The sequence below is a fragment of the Notamacropus eugenii genome, chromosome 2 (genome assembly GCF_028372415.1).
Source record: "Notamacropus eugenii isolate mMacEug1 chromosome 2, mMacEug1.pri_v2, whole genome shotgun sequence".
Taxonomy (NCBI): Eukaryota; Metazoa; Chordata; class Mammalia; order Diprotodontia; family Macropodidae; genus Notamacropus; species Notamacropus eugenii.
The window spans coordinates 67958108-67979038 of record NC_092873.1 but is presented as its reverse complement, the minus strand read 5'-3'; the positions used below and the strand labels follow the sequence as shown (position 1 = coordinate 67979038).

At 43.1% G+C, this 20931-nt stretch overlaps 1 protein-coding gene across 4 annotated transcripts in view; it reads right to left on the bottom strand.

Annotated features, from left to right (window-relative positions):
* The window catches only part of TRPM8 (transient receptor potential cation channel subfamily M member 8), a 103045-nt gene that overhangs the window by 33326 nt on the left and 48788 nt on the right, over nt 1-20931 (bottom strand). For all 4 annotated transcript variants that reach the window (XM_072640725.1, XM_072640727.1, XM_072640726.1 and 1 more), the window contains exons 6-12: nt 18251-18423; nt 16761-16935; nt 13350-13417; nt 8998-9195; nt 3427-3529; nt 1576-1694; nt 375-665 (exon numbers count right to left, since the gene is read on the bottom strand). In XM_072640725.1, the coding sequence (XP_072496826.1) occupies nt 375-665; nt 1576-1694; nt 3427-3529; nt 8998-9195; nt 13350-13417; nt 16761-16935; nt 18251-18423 (1127 nt within the window). The remainder of the gene's footprint in view (nt 1-374; nt 666-1575; nt 1695-3426; nt 3530-8997; nt 9196-13349; nt 13418-16760; nt 16936-18250; nt 18424-20931) is intronic.

The following is a 20931-nucleotide window of genomic DNA, read 5'->3' as shown; positions in this document are numbered from 1 at the left end:
GACTACATTTGTCTCTATTGGATCCCACCATAGTAAATTCAGCCAGGGCTCCAGTCTATCAACATTCCTTTGGAAGCTGATCATTTTCTGGTGTTCATGTGTCCAAAGTCACATGGGCACTAATGCATACATGGGCCATCTACGAGACCTGGAAGTGACCTTGGAGATAAGTGAGTCCAACTCCATCATTTTTCAGATGAGGAACCAGGGGCTCAGTGACTTGCCCAAGGTCAGTGGGATAGGAAAGGACCAACTTATCAGCACCTTCACTGAATATCCCAAATGCATCTGACCATGGCCACATTTTAATTTGCTTTTTCAAGGGTGTCAGAAAAGCCCTTGGGATGGAGCTGGCTGCTGTGCCCATGTCATACCTGGAGCTCTATGTCTAGATCCTCTCTGCTGCTCCTGTCTTCCTTCCTGTACCCTCTTCGGAAGTTTGCCACCAGCTTCCAGACAAAGGTGAGGAGTGCATCATTGTAGGAGTTCTTGGCTATCTGCAGGTTGCGGTACACAAGGCTGCTGAAGTTGTTGGAGAAGAGCTCAGTGAGGACATCATTGGTGAGAAACTTCCTTAGGTTTAGGCCATTCTCTAGGAAAAGGCGGACAAACTTGGGTCTGTCTTTCACTAGGGCGGAGAACATGACTTCCTGAAGATCGGCAGACTGGCAACGGAAGAGGGAAGGAGCATTTATTAAGCGACTGTATAACAGGTGCTGTAATCAGCACTTTACAAATATTCTCTCAAGTGCTCCCTCCAACACTTCGAGGAGGCAGGTGCTAGTAAGATTCTCCCCTTTCTGAGCAGAACCAGGGGGGCATCGTACACAGTAATCGCCACAGTGTGATTACTGACCTTGACAGATTTAGCCCTTCTCAGCAATGCAAGGATCTAAGAAAATTCTAAAAGACTCATGATAGAAAATGCCATCTACTTCCAGAGAAAGAACTATGCAGTCAGAATGCAGATCAAAGAATACTATTTTTTCTTTCTTGTGGTTTTCCCTTTCTGTTCTGATACATCTTTTACAACATGACTAAGGTGGAAATATGTTTCATAAGACTGCACATTTATAACCTCTATCAGATTGCATGCCATCTTGGGGAGGGGGAAATTTAGAACTCAAAATCTTATAAAAATGAATGTTGAAAACTAAAAACAAATAAATAGATCAATGAAAAATTCCTACTTTACAGCTGAGGAAACCAAGGCAGACAGAGGTTAAGTGACTTTTCTAGGGTCATACAGGAAATGTCTGAGGTTGGCTCTGAACTCAAGTGTTCCTCATTCCAAGTTCATCCCTCTCTGCACCGCATCCTCTAACTGCTAGGAAGCTGGCAGCTGAAGAAGGAGAAAGACATGACACCAAGCCTAGGGTTCAAGACCCTGGAATAGTGCCATTGCAAGTGCACTTATAAATGCCCTCCTTTGCTCTTTGATCACAACTTCAGTCAGTCGGAATGGAGAGGTCTTTACGATGTGTGACAGGTGAAACTTCCCTAAAGATTCCCCTCACCCTTCCTGGACCTGGTTCACCAGTGAGCTGCCATCTTCCCGACTGGCTTCTTCCTCACCTCCCATCTGCGATCATTGGTGAAGATTTCCTCATTGGCCAGGTCCAGCTGGTTCCACTCCAACAGCAGCTTCAACTGGCCATTCCAATTATCCTTCTCCTGCTCATTGGTGCTGAAGGCTGGCAGAGGGAGGGAGAGCAGGGGGAAAACACCAAAAGACTGAGGTTTGAGGGGGTTTGTTTGAGTTTGCCTGCAATAGTTCCCTGGACCCGAAGGGGACAGATGATGCTTAGGGTGATCACTAGTCTATCCTTACATTTAAGCTTTGCTCCAATGCCCAAAATGTGACAATGCATGAGGTGGTAATGCTGTTTGAGGTGCCATGGGGGCTAGTTCCCACAGCAATAGACATGTGACCAGAGGACTTGGGTTTGATCACCAATTTCTTACTTTGTCACTTGGTCTCTTGAGGTCTCAGTTTCCTAGCCTGTAAAAGGAGGGGCTTAGCTGAGATGACCTCTAAGGCCCCTTCCAGCTCTGTACCTATGATCTTAAGATCCCATGATTGTTGTAACTTTGCCTCTGCCTCCATAGGCCTCATTGGAAAGTGACCTGAGGAGCTGACCTAGATCAGTGGTGTGGAATGGGAGGAGGGGGCACTAAACTGTCCATCAAGATTCCTGTGGGCACCTTGTGACCTCGAAAGCCCAAGTTAATGATATCTAGGATTTATTGCATTTTTGTTTGTTTGGTTAAAAATCTCCCAATGACGTGATCTAGCTGGGGTCACACTTGGAAGGGCTGCCATCATTCAGCTGGACAGCATGTCTGACACCTCTGACTTACACAATCTGAAGTCCTGTTAGGCCTCAGTCCCATGATCCTGTAACTACAAGGTCATATTTCAAAGGCTTGCATTTGAGTGGCATCACTGGGTGAATGTTCATATAGATTTTTTTGTGAGATCTGTCTCTGTGCCAGGGAGTCGTAAGGGTCATTCAAAAGCCTGCAGAATTTCCCAAGCCCATCTTTAATGCTTGGCCCAGATACATTCAGCATCTAATAAGCATTTATTAAGCACCCACTGCATGCAAGGCATGTCTCTATCTTTAAGTAGTTTATGTGGGATTGGGATTGGATATACCATTACTCTGGTAAGTAAGTCCTGTAGACAATAACTTGTGGCCAGAGGAGACATTAATGAGCTGCTGAACTGCATCTTAGACATTTTCTGTCCCTTTTCTTTCTTCCCCTCCTAGGTTTTTAGGCACATCTTGTTAGATAAAGTGTGGATCAGTCCGCCCTTCGATGTTCTGGAGCCAGACAGCATCAAGAATAGGAGCCAAGGGAGGGTTTCTTTATCAGTATATCTTTATCTTTTAATTGTGCATAGCAAGGACCATCACTTTCATTTGAGGCAGATCACTGGTGTGTGTAAAATATCCCCATCTTACAGAGGAGGTAACTAAGGTGCTGAGAAGGGAAGGGAAAAGGAAGGGAATGAGCATTTGTATGGAACCTCCTGTGTGCCAGGCATGGTGGTAAGCACTTTACACACATTATCTCATTTGATTTTCAGAATAACCCTGGGAAATAGGTGTTATTATCCCTACTTTACAGATGAGGAAACTGAGTCAAAGAGAGGTTAATTGACTTGCCTAAAGTCTTGGTAGCATTCCAATATTCAGAGTTTTGAGAGCCCAGGGTTCCCCGGGTGCTGTGCTGAAATGGTGTGGAATGGTGTGGATAGAAAATGCTACAAACGCCTTTCTTTGGTCCAGCCCTCACAAGCTACAAACCCAGAGAAAGGTGCTAGATGCTCTTTCCTTGAATCACCTCCATTCCAAACCTAAACTTCCAAAGTGAAGGTTGTGGGCAAAGCATGTCTGGTGAGTGGTAGGATCTCCTCACCTTTGTAGAGAGCATAGGAGATGGCGTTGCTCACGATTTCATCCCCAGCTTCTTCCATCTTAATAACTGTCAGCAGGTGAGGGTTTTCGAGGATTTCTTTGAGCTGCCAAAATTCAAAGTGAAAACATATGTCACCAGAGTTTGGTGTTGATGGGCACTGAGCTGGTTCTCTGTCTGTCTGTCTGTCTGTCTCTGTCTCTCCATCTGTCTCTGTCTTTTCTCTGTCTCTGTCTCTCTCCCATCTCTCTGTCTCTGTCTTTCTCTCTCTTCTCTGTCTCTGTCTCTCCCTCTCCTTTTTGTGGACTAGGACCTTTCTGACCATTTTAGAGACAAGTAACATATGTGAGGATCTCTGTTTTCATGCTCACACACATAGAATGTGAAGACTTGTCTGTAAACTCCTTGAGAGTAGGGCTGCCTCATTTTTGCCTCTGTAGCCCCAGCACTTCATTCACACAATACCCATCACATTGTAGATATACCGTAAATGCTCATTGGATTAACTAGAATCCTTCTCTCATATACATGACATATAATGTTGGCTTCCAGCTTTTACACTGTCCAGTATCAAGTTTAATGAGAATGGACACATACCAGTAAATGGTGTCTCTAATAAAAACCAGAGGCGGGGTGAGGACTCCAGATGGATAATGTGGCATACACCATCAGATGCAGCCACTGTTGGCTGGCTTTGCTTGCACTTTTGTCTTTTCAATTAGGAAGAGTTCAATGGGGGTGGATGAGTAGTAAAGGACAAATAACTGGGATGTAAAAAAAAAAGTCCATAGTATAAATAGTCAAACAAAGCTCTTCCAAATGGCTGCTCACCATGGAGTGGAAACACAAGCATTTTCTAGGCAAGATCCAGCAGCACTCTGAAGGAATGCTTAGGAATGAATAGATCAATAACCATTTGTTAAGCTCCTACTGTGTTCCAGGTACTGTTTGAGGTGCTGAATAAACAAAGACAAAGGAAATAGTCCTGATGATGAGGAGACAAAATGCCCTTAGAGGGATCAACAAAACTCAGGGAAAGCAGAATCTAAAGTGACATTGGGAGGGAGGAGGGCACCAGGAGTGGGGAACACCAGGAAAGGCTTCATATAGAAGGTAGTCCTTGAACTAAGTTGAGGTGGAGGTGAGGAGGAGGAAGAAAAAGAGGAGAAGGATGATTCCAGGTGTGTTGGGCAGTCAGTGCAGAGATCTGGAGGCGGGACATGGAGTCATGTAAAGAAGAGCTACCATGCTAGTATAGCCAGATCACTAGTGCATGGAGGGCATTAAGGCTGGAAAAAGTAGGATGGAGTCAAGATACAAGGAGATTTGAATTCCAAACAGAGGAATTTAGATCTGATCCTAGAGGTGACAGGAAGCCACCAGAATATATTGAGCATGGGAGTGACAAGGCTAGACCCTTGCTTCAAGAAAATCACATTGGCTTCTGTGTGGAGGATGAACTGAAGGTGGGGAGGAGACTTGAGGTAGACAGACCCCTCCTCCCCTCCTCCAGCAGCTATTGCTGGTCCAGGTGAGAGACATTGAGGGCTTGCACCAAGGTGGGGGCAGGGTCAGAGAAGAGATGGGGAGCAGCTTATATGAAAGATACTGTGGTAGAAATGACATAATTGTTTTCAATCAATGTATTTTCTTTTATTAGACCAATCAACAAACATGTTGGTTCAGCGTTAAATATGTTTTTCAAACTTTAAAATTTTTCTAGACTAATTTTGGTTTTTTTCGCTTCCCCTCTCCCCTCCAAAAGAAAAGAAAAAGAAAACACTTATAATCATTATGGCTAGTTAAGCAAAGCAAATTTCTTCATTGACCACGTCCAAAAATGTATGTCATTCTGCATTTTGAGTCTCTGACCTATCTGACAGGGAGTGAAGTAGCACGCTTCACCTCTGGTTCTCTGAACTTAGGGTCCATCCTTGCGCTAAAGTCCTTCCAAAAAAAAGGACATGATTTTGGTCACTAGTTGAGTTGGTGAGGTGACGAAGAGTGAGGAGCTGATGGTAGCTCAGAAGGCTAACCTGGGACACTGGAAAGATGGGGGTGCCCTCAACAGGAATAGAGAAGTTTGGAAAAGAAATGAGTTTGGAGAGAGAAGTGAATAAATTTTGTCTTGGTTATTCATGGGCTAGATAGCTCCAAAAATTCAGGGTCAGTTCAGGATGCCAGGATTGAAGCTCTGGGGAGATGCTAGAGTTGCATAGAGGTGATAATGGCACCATTGGGTGCTGATGGGGTCTCCAAGAAAGAATATGAGGAGTGAAGAGAAGAGGGGGGAGGGTAGAGCCCTGGAGGAAACTCATGACCAGGGAGCATGCTGGGGGTGGAGGCCAGCAGTGTCTCATGGGAGTCGGCATTGCTTAAATAACTTTCTCTGCTACAAGAAAAAGTTCAGTTGGTGTGAGGCAGAGAGAGCTACAAACAAAAATGACTGAGATGTAAAAAAGAAAGGACATTGGGTTTTGGTTTCTGATCTCTGATTTCTGGGCACCCCTAGAGAAGGAGCTCCCTTAACAATGCAGACCAGCATCAGCTCTGCCCCTTGTAAGATTAGAAATTTGCCTGAAGCACCAAGAAGTTAGGAGACTCACCCAGGGTCTCACAGCCAATATGTCCCGAGTGACTTGCATTTAGGTCTTTTTCTGACTCCAAAGTAGTTTCTATTATCAATAAAACTTATGAAAGAAAACTTTTTTAAAAAAGGAATGATCTTATTAGGATAGAGTCTGCTTAAAAGCAATCCTGATCAAACAACCTTAAAATATTTGTTCTACACCTTCTATGTGCAAGGCAAGATGTAATAGGATTCTGGGGAGCAAGCATGACTCAGTGTCTTCCTTTGCGAATCCAAGTGTGAGAAATGATTAAAACTTTTGCTTCCATAGAAATTATGTAATACATGCCTTATGAAATCTAGGGATCCATACATATTAGAAAATCTTTTGACTTGCAGCAAATGCAGGAAAAGAAATTGATTGTAGAGGAAATCAGTAGGGGATGTTGATTAAACATTTTCACTTCTCAGGCTAATTAGTATACCTAAGAGAATTTCTCTGCCTATGGTTATTAAGGATGAGACATTTAAACAGGACACTATCAACATAGATTAATACTAGATTATCTTCTAGAAGAAGAAAAGGGAAATTGAGAGATGCAATGGAGAAATTTGTTTCCATAAATTCAGAGTAACAATCAGCAGAATGGGAGACGTAACGAAATTCTGTCTCACACAGAAGATAACAGGCAAAATAGGATCCAATTGGTTTTATCTTGCTTTGAGGTTAGAAGCCAGCTATGTAGAGTAAAAATTGTTTTGCTTAGAACGCTTATGCATAATAAACTTATGAATATTAACTTCTCCTCTGGGAGGACTAAAGGTTCTTTTTAATGGTATACAATGCATGTAGCAGTAGGGGGTCATATCAAGGGGAACTTGTAGTAGATCTATTGAAAAGTTGTACACCCTGTATTACCCAGTCAATGGGGAGACAGGAGAGGGACTTTGAGGTAGGGCATAGGTTTTTAAGGTTTGCTTTTATTTCTCTTGAGTGTGTATTTTATAAGTCACCTGCTACTGTAGCTGAGAGTAATAAATTTAACTTTTATCCTTACCCATCCCAAGCCTGAATGAGTCATTTCTCAAACAAGGCTTAGATCTCTCCTTTTCCCGGCTCTTTCTTTCACAGAAATGCTGCCAGGTTAAGTTCCATCTGTCTAAAATGTGCCCAGTTTCAGCCCCCATATTGAAGGCAAAATCTAAAGGAGGGGAAAGGAAGGTGAGCTCTCTAGTGAGCAGAGAGACTCTGTTGGAGCTCCCCTGGAGCCTGACAGAACAGTTCTGAAGGAGAAAGAAAATACTCTTGAGTTGAGACTGTCAATGGGAAATTGTGGCAACAAGAAGAGGAGCAGGCATTCCAATACTGGTCCAAGGAGCCAGAGTATGACCAGAGAGGGAGACAGAGGGCAGCAATTATTCTAGAATTACAGCATTGCCTCCATCAGGAACTTATATTCCTAAAAATAAAGAGACTACTTTTACTTGCTGTGAACTTTCCAACTCCTGGCTGATAGTCTGCAGAACAAAATCAAGATCAAAACAGAGTACTTGAGATTATGTCTCATCTACATATCTCCCTAAACAGCTGGGACCATGAACTCTACTTAGAAAGCACTTAATGAAGAAATGAATGAACAGATGAATGGGTGTCGAGGGATGATTTGAGCTCCAGGTTCAGTTTTAGCATGACTGGGAAAGTAAAGTATCCCTCATTGTTGGAGAGAAACATCCTTTAGGAAGACTCCCTGGAGCAGTGCCAGAGCCCACTGCCCCGCTCCACTTACTCAGCACAAGCTGTCTCTCAGTTTAAGCTTCTCATCTCTAATCTCACCACCATGAACTCAAACCTTGACTGGCGCAACCCAGGATGAGAGAACTGGAGGACTGAGCACCAAACTCCTCCCACTGCCTTCCTTGATGGATTCTCTCAGCATGCTCCCCTCTGCATCTGCTGCTTTGCTGGTTTCAAATCCACAGACATCTCAGGGCTGGCACCTCCTGGTGTCCTTACCCCACTCTTTCCTCCTCCTGTTAGACCGTAAACTCCTTCAGGGCAGAGACTGCCTTTTTATTCATTGTATCCCCAGAGCTTAACCTGGCACACAGTAGGTACTCAATAAATGTTGTTGGGTTAGATAGTTTGAACCTTGTTTTTGCCTTCCTTTCTTGCTATGTCTGAACAAGTCACTTAACATCTCTGGATCACTTGGTCAATCACATGTTTATAAAACCATGCTACCACGTGGCAGGCACTTTGCTAGGCACCAGGGATAAAAAGACAAAATCATCTCTCCCCTGAAAGAGCTTACAATCTAGCCAAGTGGGCCTCAGTTTCCTCCTATGGTAAAATAGGTGAAGAGTCAGACTAGATGGTTTCCAAGATTCTTTCCAGTTCTATATTTAATGACCTAACCCAATATTTAACAAAATAGTCATAGAAGCACTCATTTTGATAATTAACAAAAACCCCAAACCTGAGAACAAAATGGGTAGCCAGGCTTGGGGACTGGCTGAGCAAATATCTCTACAAGAGGGAAATATGATTGCTGCAGGGCCTGCTGAGTCTGAGGGATTCAGGGAAACAGATGAAGGCTTGTACGGAATTATGTTGCCTGGCAAAAACTAAGAGAGGTCAATGTGCCCTAGAGGAGGCTGATGTTATGGGGATCGGAGCCTGAGGAATGGTATGAGGAACAAGGAAGGATGGGGGGGATAGACAGACAATTTTAAGTATCTTAGGTATCTTCCAAAATGCTTTTATAGCTTTATGTATGTTTTTTTCCCATGGTTTTTGTAGCTTTAAATCTATGTTTTTATCCCAGTTTTTGTAGCTTTTTGTATTTTTTGTCTTGGTTTTTGGAGCTTTAAAACATTGCAGGATTCCCACAAACTTCTCATCTTTCTGGCTTCCTTTGAACACTAGACCTCCCCTTGTGCTGCTCTTTGCCTCTTCTTTGTCCTATCTCATCTCCATAATTTTGTTCCCTTTAATATTGACTCACCCATCGGATCCAGCTTTCAGTTTCTTCCTCTGGGAGTCGGGAAATGGTTCGGGGTAAATACTTGATGAGCTTTTCTTTAACTGTGGATGATGCCAGGGAGTCTTCACCCTCTATTAGGCTGGCGATGACATCAGCGATCTGCCCAGAGCCCTCCACTACTACGCAGGGGATTTTATTTTTGATGGCTGTATTGATGGCCTTGGGGATAGAATGGAGAAGCCAGTCATCAGAAGAAGCACAGGGTGAGGCAGCAGCCTAAGAGTGAATGTTCAGTGAAACCTGGGATTGGCTGTCCATGAAGGTCACAGAAGCCAATCTTGACTTCTTACCCCTGGAGTGTCCTACTACTGAAATCATACTGCGAAGAGCCTTGGGGTCTGGAGTCTGAGATCCTGCATCTGAATCCCTACTCTGCAGCCTTAGACAAGGTCTTTCCTCTCTCTGGGCCTCAGTTTCCTCATCTGTCAAAAGAGGGAATTGGCCTCGAGGGTCTGTGATGTTCCTCACAGAGCTGGATCTGTGGTCATTTATCAAATGGGTTGCCATTTTATTCACTTAAAACAATAAAACTTTGGGTGCTCATCCTGAAGTGCCTCATTTTGCAAAATAATGATAATAATAAAATCAGAATGGAATGAATTCATGGGGTCCATATTTAAAAATTAGCTGGTTCCTCCTCACCCCAAACAGATACCTTCATGACAGAGGCAGAGGCAGTGTAACATAGTGGGGAGAGAGCTGACTTCAGAGCCAGGGAGACTTAGATTTAAGTACAGTCTCTGACCCCTTCTGGCCAAGTGACACTGGTCGCCACTCAGGGCTCCAGGCAATTTTTAAAAAAATTAATTTATTTAACTTTTAACATTCATTTTCACAAAATTTTGGGTTCCAAATATTCTCCCCTTTTGTCCCCTCCCCCAACCCAAAACACCGAGCATTCTAATTGCCCCTATCACCAATCTGCCCTCTCTTCTATCATCCCTCCCTTCTCTTGTCCCCATCTTCTCTTTTGTCCTGTAGGGCCAGATAACCTTCTATACCCCTTTACCTGTATTTTTTACTTCCTAGTAGCAAGAACAGTACTCGACAGTTATTCCTAATACTTTGAGTTCCAACTTCTCTTCATCCCTCCCTCCCCACCCATTTCCTTTGGAAGGCAAGCAGTTCAATATAGGCCATATCTGTGTAGTTTTGCAAATGACTTCCATAATAGTTGTGTTGTGTAAGACTAACTACATATTCCTCCAACCTATCCTGCCCCACATTGCTTCTATTCTCTCTTTTGATTCTGTCCCTCCCCAAGAGTGTTGACTTCAAATTGCTCCCTCCTCCCATTGCCTTCCCATCCATCATCCCCCCCCACCCTGCTTATCCCCTAATCCCCCACTTTCCTCTATTGTAAGATAGGTTTTCATACCAAAATGAGTGTGCATTTTATTCCTTCCTTTAGTCGAATGTGATGAGAGTAAACTTCATGTTTTTCTCTCACCTCCCTTCTTTTTCCCTCCACTAATAAGTCTTTTGCTTGCCTCTTTTATAAGAGATGCTTTGCCCCATTCCATTTCTCCCTTTCTCCTCCCAATATATTTCTCTTTCACCACTTAATTTCATTTTTTTAAGATATGATCCCATCCTATTCAATTCACTCTGTGCTCTCTGTCTCTGCGTGTGTGTGTGTGTGTGTGTGTGTGTGTGTGTGTGTGTGTAATCCCACTCACTACCCGGATACTGAAAAGTTTCAAGAGTTACAAATATTTTCTTTCCATGTAGGAATGTAAACAGTTCAACTTTAGTAAGTCCCTTATGACTTCTCTTTGCTGTTTACCTTTTCACGCTTCTCTTCATTCTTGTGTTTGAAAGTCAAATTTTCTTTTCAGCTCTGGTCTTTTCATCAAGAACGCGTGAAAGTCCTTGATTTCATTGAAAGACCATTTTTCCCCCTGAGGTATTATACTCAGTTTTGCTGGGTAGGTGATTCTTGGTTTTAGTCCTAGTTCCTTTGACTTCTGGAATATGATATTCCACACCCTTCGATCCCTTAATGTAGAAGCTGCTAGATCTTGTGTTATCCTGGTTGTATTTCCACAATACTTGAATTGTTTCTTTCTAGCTGCTTGCAATATTTTCTCCTTGACCAGGGAACTCTGGAATTTGGCCACAATGTTCCTAGGAGTTTCTCTTTTTGGATCTCTTTCAGGCGGTGTTCTGTGGATTCCTTGAACACTTATTTTGCCCTCTGGTTCTAGAATCTCAAGGCAGTTTTCCTTGATAATTTCATGAAAGATGATGTCTAGGCTCTTTTTTTGATCATGGCTTTCAGGTAGTCCCATAATTTTTAAATTGTCTCTCCTGGATCTATTTTCCAGGTCAGTTGTTTTCCCAATGAGATATTTCACATTATCTTCCATTTTTTCATTCTTTTGGTTTTGTTTTGTGATTTCTTGGTTTCTCATAAAGTCATTGGCCTCCATCTGTTGCATTCTAATTTTGAAAGAACTATTTTCTTCAGTGAGACTTTGAACCTCCTTTTCCATTTGGCTAATTCTGCTTTTGAAAGCATTCTTCTCCTCATTGGCTTTTTGAACCTCTTTTGCCAATTGAGTTAGCCTACTTTTCAAGGTGTTATTTTCTTCAGCATTTTTTTGGGTCTCCTTTAGGAGGGTGTTTACTTGTTTTTCATGCTTTATTCGCATGTCTCTCATTTCTCTTCCAAGTTTTTCCTCCACCTCTCTAACTTAATTTTCAAAATCCTTTTTGAGCTCTTCCATGGCCTGAGCCCATGGTATATTTATTTTGTATGTTTCGGATACAGAAGCCTTGACTTCTGTGTGTTTCCCTGATAGTAAGCATTGTTCTTCCTCATCAGAAAGGAAAGGAGGAATTATCTGTTCACCAAGAAAGTAACCTTCTATAGTCTTATTTTTTTTTCCTTTTTCTGGGCATTTTCCCAGCCAGTGACTTGATTTCTGAGTTTTCTTTCCACCCTCACCTCTCCTCCAGATCCATCCACCCAGAGCTTGGGGTCTGAGATTCAAATGCTACTTCCCAGCCTCAGGGCTTTGGGCGGGGGCAGGGCTGCTATTCAGTGTGAGGTTAAGTTCAGGTGCTCAGGTGGGGCCAGGGCTGCCTCACGGGCTCAGTCCCCTCAGGGAGTTTATGCTGAGACCTTCAACAATGGATCCGAGCTACTGCCTGCTTTGGTAGCCCTTGTCCACTGCCACCCCTGCTGCTGCCTCCCGAGGGGCCTGAGACACGGGGACACCCCACTCCCCTGTCAGCCACCCAAAAAGTCTCTCTTACCAACCCTTGTCACCTGTGGGTAGAGGGACCTGCACGGCCGCTGGAGATTCTGTCCCTGAAGCCTGCTGGGATCTGCTCCCCTTGGAGCCACGCCGCCAAGGCAGGGCTGGCTCCGCTCTGGTCCAGTGCACTATGGACCTTTCGTGTCAGGTTTTCAGGTCTCTCTGGAACAGAAATCTCATCCACTCCATTGTTCTGTGGCTTCTGCTGCTCCAGAATTTTTTGGGAGTTCTTCTTTACAGATATTTTATAGGCTGTGGATTTGGAGCTAGCATATGTGTGTCTTTCTACTCCGCCATCTTGGCTCCTCCCCCCAGGCAATTTTTTCAGATGCTAAATTGTACGAAGCTCCAATGGCCAGAGAGAACTCCCTCCTCCTGCATATCTATATTAATAACATCATAGGTCTAGTCCTTAACCATAGGTACCCAAGTGATGAGAAATAGAGACTGGGAGAGCAGTTGTTATTCTTTATGTGAAAACAACAACTTCTCTAATAATAATAGTAAGAATAAGTGATATTTACATTGTGCTTTTAAATTTGCAAAGCACTTTGTGGAGGTCATCATCTCACTTGGGCTTCACAAGAGCTTGGCGAAGCACCTGCTGTTATGATTCCCATTTTACAGATGTGGAAACAGACTCAGAGCTGCCTGCCTCAGCTCAATACTCAGGCTTCCAAAGGTGATTAAGTGTTATGGTCATACAAGTAACAGGACTTTATTACTCAAGCCTGAGATGGTATATATCCTGAGGCTTCCATCCCTCCAACAGCACAGTTGTCTTCTGCAGACTTACAAATATTAGAAAACAGCTGAGACATTACCAGTTCTGCATTAGCCTCTCAGCAGACAGTCATTCTCAACTATTCAGAGTTTCTGGAACTGTGGCCCACGGGCATGGAGTGGTGCAGTGAGGAGGGAGAAAACCTCACCCATTTGTTAAATGGGAGGTTCCAGTGTGGAATGAGGAGCCTCCCCCACAAAGGTTAAACATCACCTCCTTGGGCTTCTGTGAGCTCTTTTCTTTACCAGAATAAAAGCAGAACTCACCTTCAGAGTCTCTCTTCCACCTCCTTGGGAGAAACACACAATTGGGATCTTTCCACCATAATTTGAATCTGTGAGAGAGATGAGAGACTGTCATTTTCTAGCTTCCAATGCTCTTTCCAATCTTCTCAACCTCAGAAGCAATGCACCTCTGCAACTCTGAGTAAAAGATAAGCATCTGAAGCAGCGAGGTGGTGCTGCAGTGGATAGAGCACTGGGCTTGGAGTCAGGAAGTCCTGAGTTCAAATCAGATCTCAGACACTTACTATCTATGGGACCCTGGACAAGTCACTTAAACTTAGTTTCCTCCTCTGTAAAATGAGTGGGAGAAAGAAATAACAAAATGAAAGAGCACTCCAGTATCTCTGCTAAGGAAACCCCAAATGGGGTCACAGAAAGTCAGACAAGACTGAAAAATGACTGAGCAACAACAACAAAAAAAGCATAAAGCCTTTTGGGTTGATTTAGGGGCAGTCAGGTGGTTAAAATGAATTATCTGAAGTAAAAAGAAATGGAGGTGCAAAGTTGCAGAGCAAATAATGGGTTAATGGGAAGGCTAGGAAGTTGCCATTAAATCAGGCAAAGAAGGGATTTATAGAGCTTATCTTTATAACAGAAAGGGGCAAAAAAAAGCAACAACCAGGAAACTTGAACATAATTCAAGTGGACAAGAGAGGTTGTAGGACTAGTTTGCTTCCCCAGACTTTCTTCATCCAAATTTGTTACAAATGTTGAGTTTTAAGGGTGCTAGCACTCCAAAATGGTGATAGATGGCTCCTACTCAAATGAAGTAGACCCAAGCCTTTCAGTCAAAGAAAAACAAGGTTTATTAAAGATCTGCCATATTGGCCAGACTCTTAAGGAACATTTGTATCCCTAATGCAAGCAGGTCAGATTGAATCTGAGCCCCTTAATGGAAACAAGATGAATCTTGTATATAGAAAGACTGTGGGAGGGATCTATGAGTGGCCAAGTGGTCTGGGGTGACTGGAGTAGGAGTCTGGGGATGATCTTGATGGAAATGACCAGTAGACTGGTTTGAGTGAAGGTCGAACACTTGGACCAAGAGAATGGAGTCTAGATGGGGTCAAAGTTGAGAAGTAGCTGGAGACAATCCAGAGGTAACAGACTATGAAGGGCTGGGCTAGGTTAGGGGAAACAGAGAATTAGGAGATAGGGCATCCCCAGTTGAGAGGATTGTAGTTACAGGTGAATTCCAGAGACTTGATACAGTAGAAAAATTAAAGGAGAGTTCAAGGGAGCTTCCAGAGCCTGTACTCGGTCACCCAGAAGTCCTTGCCCTTTTGTAACCAGAAAGACTCTTGGGAAGGAGGAGCTTGTGATTTGGAGTCAGCAGTCACCCCATCTTTCAGCTGCCAACCTGAGAAGATTCCATTACTCAACTGAGACTTAGCCTCTAGCTCAAGAATCAAACAAACCAACCAAACTTCGACACTTAGACTGGAGAGAGAAACTAAACCTTCTGCTAACCCTGCTTTCTCCAGCTGCTGGACAGGGGCACTCAGACTTTACAAAGAGTCTTATAATCCTACAATTATTTTATTCCTACAAGGGCCTAGGTCTTACTCTAAATTCTCTGCTATTCAATGAGTCTTTAAAAAGTAAGGTAATTTAATTTGAGAAGTCTTTTTCATATTTTATCCCATATTGTCCACCTGTTTATTTTTACAGGGTTGTGAGGAATGTGCTTTACATCTCTTTTTGGTTGTTTTTTTTTTCAATCATATCCTTCTCTGTGACCTCATTTGGGATGCTATCGGCAGAGATACTGGAGTGGTTTGCCATTTCCTTCTCCAACTCATTTGACAGATGAGGAAACTGAGGCAAACAGGGTGAAGTAACTTGTATCATCAGGTGACCTTGTCATGGATGCAACAGACACCAGGTCCCAGATGACCTTACCACAGTAGAAATGCACTGGAATCTCTTCCAGTGTTACCACTGAAGAAATGCACATGAAGGGGCAACTAAGTAGCACAGGGGATAGAACATTGGTCCTGGAACGAGGAGGATCTGAGTTCAAATCTGACCTCAGACACTTACTAACTGTGTGACCCTGGGCAAGTCACTTTACCCCAATGACCTCCACTCCTCAAATGAACATAAGAGTAGCTATGGCCAGAATCTCTTCCAATATGGCGAACGAGTAAATCCATAAGCATTTATGAACCTCTCACTATGTGCCAAGTGTGCTGCTAAGCTCTAGGGATACAAAGAAAGGTAAAAATAACCAATCCCTGCTCCTGAGGAGTTCTCAGTTTCACGAGGGAGACAATATGGGAAAAGCCACGTGTGAATAAGATGTATTCATCACAGGCGGTTATCTTCAGGGCAGGGCACTGGCTTTAAGGGAAACCAGGAAGTAAGTGGTGGCTCCTTTTTTCTCTCTGGTACAACAAGATGGCATGGTATGTGCCTGTGGCAGACACAGCTGGGAACCTCCTGTCACTGGTCAGACTCACGGGCTCCATGCTACCAATATCCCCCAAAAAGACCCGGGCATGACAGCACAGCTCAGGTGACCCCTTCCAGCTCAGGCCTCTTTTAAGCCTCTATTCCTCTTAGAATGACTTTGAGGAACTTTGTAGAGTCTTTGTGTTGACCTACTGGCATCCTCTAGCAGAAGGAAAGCTCCTTCAGGGTGGTCTATTTATCCTTCTGTCTCAGCATGAAAGACAGGCATTGAGAGAATACATGCCAAGTGTTTTGCAAATCTTAAAGTACTACAGAAATTTTAGCTTCTATTATTGCTACTATTTTTAGAGGCAGGTGGTGGTGTAGAGCACTGGACCTGGAGTAAAGAAGATCTGGGTTCAAATCCAGCATCAGATACTCATTACCTGTGTTTGTCTCAGTTTCCTATAAAATCGGGATCATAGCAGCACCTACTTTCCAACACTGTTGTGAGGACCAAATGAGATCATATTTATAAAGTGCTTAGGCCAGGACCTGGCACATAGTTGGAGCTTTTAAAAGCTTATTCCCTTCCTTTTCCTCCTTCCTCCTATCATCATCACCATCATCACTATCACCATCATCATCACCATCATCATCATCATCATCATCTTTTTAAAAAAAATCCAGGTGTGATTTCATCTGATTTGGGAATCCTTGTGAGGAAAGGCCCTCTCTTGGTGCATATCAGTAACTGCTTGGACCCTTTAAGGAGTTTCCTGAGACCCTTTGAGGTTGCCCAGAATCACACAACTAGTAAGTGCTAGAGCCGAACTGTGAAACCAGGTCTTCCTTCCGTGGGAAGAAATCTCTTTCCATTGCACCACGCTGCCTCTTATGTATGGTCAGTTTTTAATGAATCAATATTTGTTCAGTTGAATTCAGATGAATTGAGCTGAGCAAAGGAGCATGATACATCCTCCTCCTTGGAACACTAACCTTGGATTGCACGTTCTGAAATGTATTTCTCCAACTGATTCCGAAGCTTTGCTTCTAATGATGGGTATCCATGGCAACCATTATCGACCAGTAAGAGATGGGTGTGGTTATTGTCCAGGATATACAATGGATCTCTCTTGAAGTCATCCATGATATACTGGGCTGAGAAATGTCCCTATGGGTGACAATGAAAATTTTCACTGAGATTTGAAGTGGCTCTTCCGCAAGATGACATTGAGTGACCTCATATCAAAGGACTCTACTCTAGGTTCTGAAAAAAAGTCCTCCTAGGAAGGGATGGCTCTGGGTCATGGAGAAAGTAGGATTTGGAGAACATATGAAACTTCAGAAATTACAAAGAGCCAGGATTTCAATGAATATTGAAAGGATAGATAATGTATGGAAAATGTGTAATAATCATAAGCCACATATACCCCCGAAAATTCAAAGAATAGAAGCTATACCACCCTCACTTTTGGCACTGTATCCCCAGTGCTTAGCAGATTATCTTGGTAATTTCTTGATAAATGCTTAATGAATATTTATTGGATTGAATTATATTTTGTCCATATCTGTGACTTGACAACTTCGTCTTGAGTAAGTCCTTTTATTAAAGCAGATCCTCAATGGGTTTACAACTTATTGGCTTAGAGAGTTACCTGGAGCATGAAGATTTGAAGTGACTTAAGTGATCATACAGCTAATATCTGTTGGAGGAGGCATCTGAGCACATCATCCTGACCACAAAACTGACACTCTCTTCACTGCCTTTTTTCTTTGACCCTATCAGCAAAGAAACTAGCACAAGAACAAACAGTATGTTCAGATGGGATCAAAGTGACTGGGCCCAGTAGACCTCAATGCATACATCTTGGGCTAGAGTGATGTCCTGTCCTAAGGGCAAATAGATTAAGGAAAGGTAGTTATCCAAGGAGAGAAGCAGCCTCAAGGAGGGCTGTCTGTGTACCAGCAAATAATGGCAGATATCAACTCAAGAAAGGAGTTCCCATCCATTAAATATGAGGAGATGTGAGTTACTCCTTTGCCACGCATGTATCATACACTGCATTTTTGGGAGAATGTGCCTCATGCTTTTGGGAAGAATACTTTGTATCAATTATTATTACCATGCCACTTGAATAAATGCCTTTCCAAAAGCTAATAAAATCTTTGAGCTGATTGTTAATGAGAACCACACTCATCGGGGCTCCTGAACTATAGTACTAGAAATATAACTTCTCAGAGTTACCCCTAGAAATACATGTGTATAACCCAAAAGGGATGCTCCCTTTGTTTATATGTGTACATGTTATGTAAGCTCCTTATTTGCTTTTAGTCTTTGTATCTCCAGTGTCTAGCATGGTGCCCAGCACATGATTAGTAAATGCTTGTTGATTGATTGGTTGATGATATCATTGTCAAGTTCCTGGGCAGTGTTCTGCATGACCTCTCAGCTTCCCTCCCTAGGTGACTCACAATGGCATTTGTACCTCAGCATCACTGTGTCTGATCAGGGTGTCCCGATTGGAGACCATTCCCCAGGCTGCTATGCCGATGGCTACAATGTTCTCCTCTGAATTCCTGCTGATGGTGTTGTCTCGCACCACCTCACCAATATACTTCATCAGGCCATAGTGAGTGCCTCCAGTGAGAATCCATGCGCCTGTGGACGGGAGTCAAAACTAGAATTGAATTGGAAAACTGGGGAACAATGATGCACACGGAAATCCACACACTAAGTTCAACTTGCAGAAATCTTCCCCTTAGAATCATGCACAGATATGAGGGAATGTCCTCTGTATGGCCAATCCCATGGGATAAGACTGAAAATCATAGAATTTTAGAGGTGGGAAAGATATCTGATTGTTGATTTGGTTTATTTCATTTAGCCCAACCTCCTGATTTAGCAAATGAGGATCTGAGATATGGAGTGCCTAAGAGGTCAATGCGGAGGGAGGAGAAGGATCTATACATGGAGGGCACTTAGCTGCAGCAATATTGTCAATAGGAAAAACCATTTTTGATGTTTCCCACCTCTTGGGGCTCAATATAAGGCTCGTGAGGATGTCTTCACTATCAGTGTATTAGAAAACTCCATTTTCCAAAGACAAATCTTTGCCGAGTACTACATAGAGTGGCAACATTTGCTCAGCTTCACATCCAGAGTCATATCATCCCAGAGTTGGAAGGGATGTGAAAGATCTGGTTTTGAAATGAATCCATTCCTCAAAATGCCAAACAAGGAGTCATGCAACTACTCCTTCAAGCCCTTCTATGAAGGACATAGTAGATCATTCCACTCTTGGAGTCTTTTCTTCAAACTAAAAATCCCCAGTTCCTTCAGTGTATGGAAATGAAATCATAACTCACATCCAAATTGGGTGACAGGTCAGGAGAAGTTTTATTGTTATACCTATAAAGGTATTTTATTTGTCATCTGGGTGGGCTCTGATTACAAGCAATTTTCAACCACTATACATGATATAAAGTGAAGAAGTAGATGGGCTGGGCAGTTCTGTTGGCTCACAAATGATTGCAAAGTACAAGGTAACAGTGTCTCATAACATGGAGAGATAGGAATGGAGTGAATATTTCTCCAATATGATTCCTGATATGATTTTATAAGTACTCCTTTCAGTGATTACAGGGACACTCAAGATGATGGGTGCATGTTGTGAACGATCTTGCAAAAGGACTAGGCTGAAAGTCAACTCAAATGCAAAAGCTTGCAGGTGTCTGCTCATTGTACTTTGACAGTGATGGCCAACATTCAAAATGGAGTCATATGTCTAGTGAGGGGAAAGTAAGGACACCCTCTCATTGCCTCCACAAACCTCTCCTGCTATGGCAGAAGCCTTTCAATGCACTTGCTGCTTTCCTCTGGATTTTCTTTAGTTTGTCACTGCCCACAGAACTGAGAACAATAGCCCAGATATGACCTGACCAGGAGAGCCTCCTCCGGTTGGCCCACCACCTTCTGTAGCCTAGGCATCATGCCAGCATCACTTTTAAGGCAACCTAAAGATTGCATTAGCTTTCTGGGCTACCATAAGACACTGTGGACTCACAGGGAAATTTCAGTCTATTTAGAACCCCAGATTTTTCACAAAGGAACAGTTGTCTAGGCACATCTCCCATGCTGTAGTGGAAAGAATTTTTAATTGATTGTGAGAATACTGTTGGGGTTCTGATATGGGCTCTGCTCTTTATGAATTGAAGGACTGATGCAGCTCACTTAACTTTTCTGGACCTCAGTTGGCTCATCTTTAAAATGAGGACATTGGAATAGATGACCAGTAGGTTCTCTACTAACTCTATGTAATGATGATTCAACAATCATAGGATCTGAGACACGGGAAAGTGATTCCCCATACCTAAGAGCAGGATTTTATATTTGTCCCTTTTTGGTTTTCCCTCATTAGATTTGGCATAATGCTTAAGTCTGTTGAGACAGGTTTGAGTGCTCATTCTATCATCCAGTACGTTAGGCATTATTCCTGACTGTGTGTTATTTGGGAGTCTGACAAAGCTCCCCATTTATGTCTTTACCTAAGTCACTAAAAGAAATGTGAACCAGCACAGGGCAGCAGAGATCACAGGATACTTCCGTGAAGACACCTTCCTGTCTTGTTATTGAGCCAAGAATGAGTGTTCTTGGAGTCCAACCACTTAACCAGTCCCAAATCCCCTGAACTGTATTGCTGTAATCTCTCCATCTGTCCTTCTAGAATAACTGGAGAAACTTGTTCAAATGCTCCACTTACCTCCAGGTAAATGATAACTACTGAATTCTCTAACTTAGCAGGCTAATAACCCTGTCAGGAAGGGCAATGAGGTTACCCTGGCTTGACCTGCTTCTGACAAAGTCATTCTGGCTCCTTGGGTCTACTGCCTCCCCTTCTAGATGTTCATGTACCCAAGAATTTTGCTAGAAATTGAGACCTAGAGTTTATAAACTCTGTAGTCTTCCATTTTGTGCCCATCTCTGACCTTCAGGTATCTCCCTTATTGTCTTTGGTCTTTTCAGGACCACAGTCCATGAATAGCTCAGCAATCACATGTCAAGGCTTTTGGTGCTCAATAGGAGAGGTCATTTGAACCTGGCAGCTGGAACTCATCAAAGGCACTTCTCAAACTGTCCTCTTATGCTCCTCTTATTTGCTGGGGACAT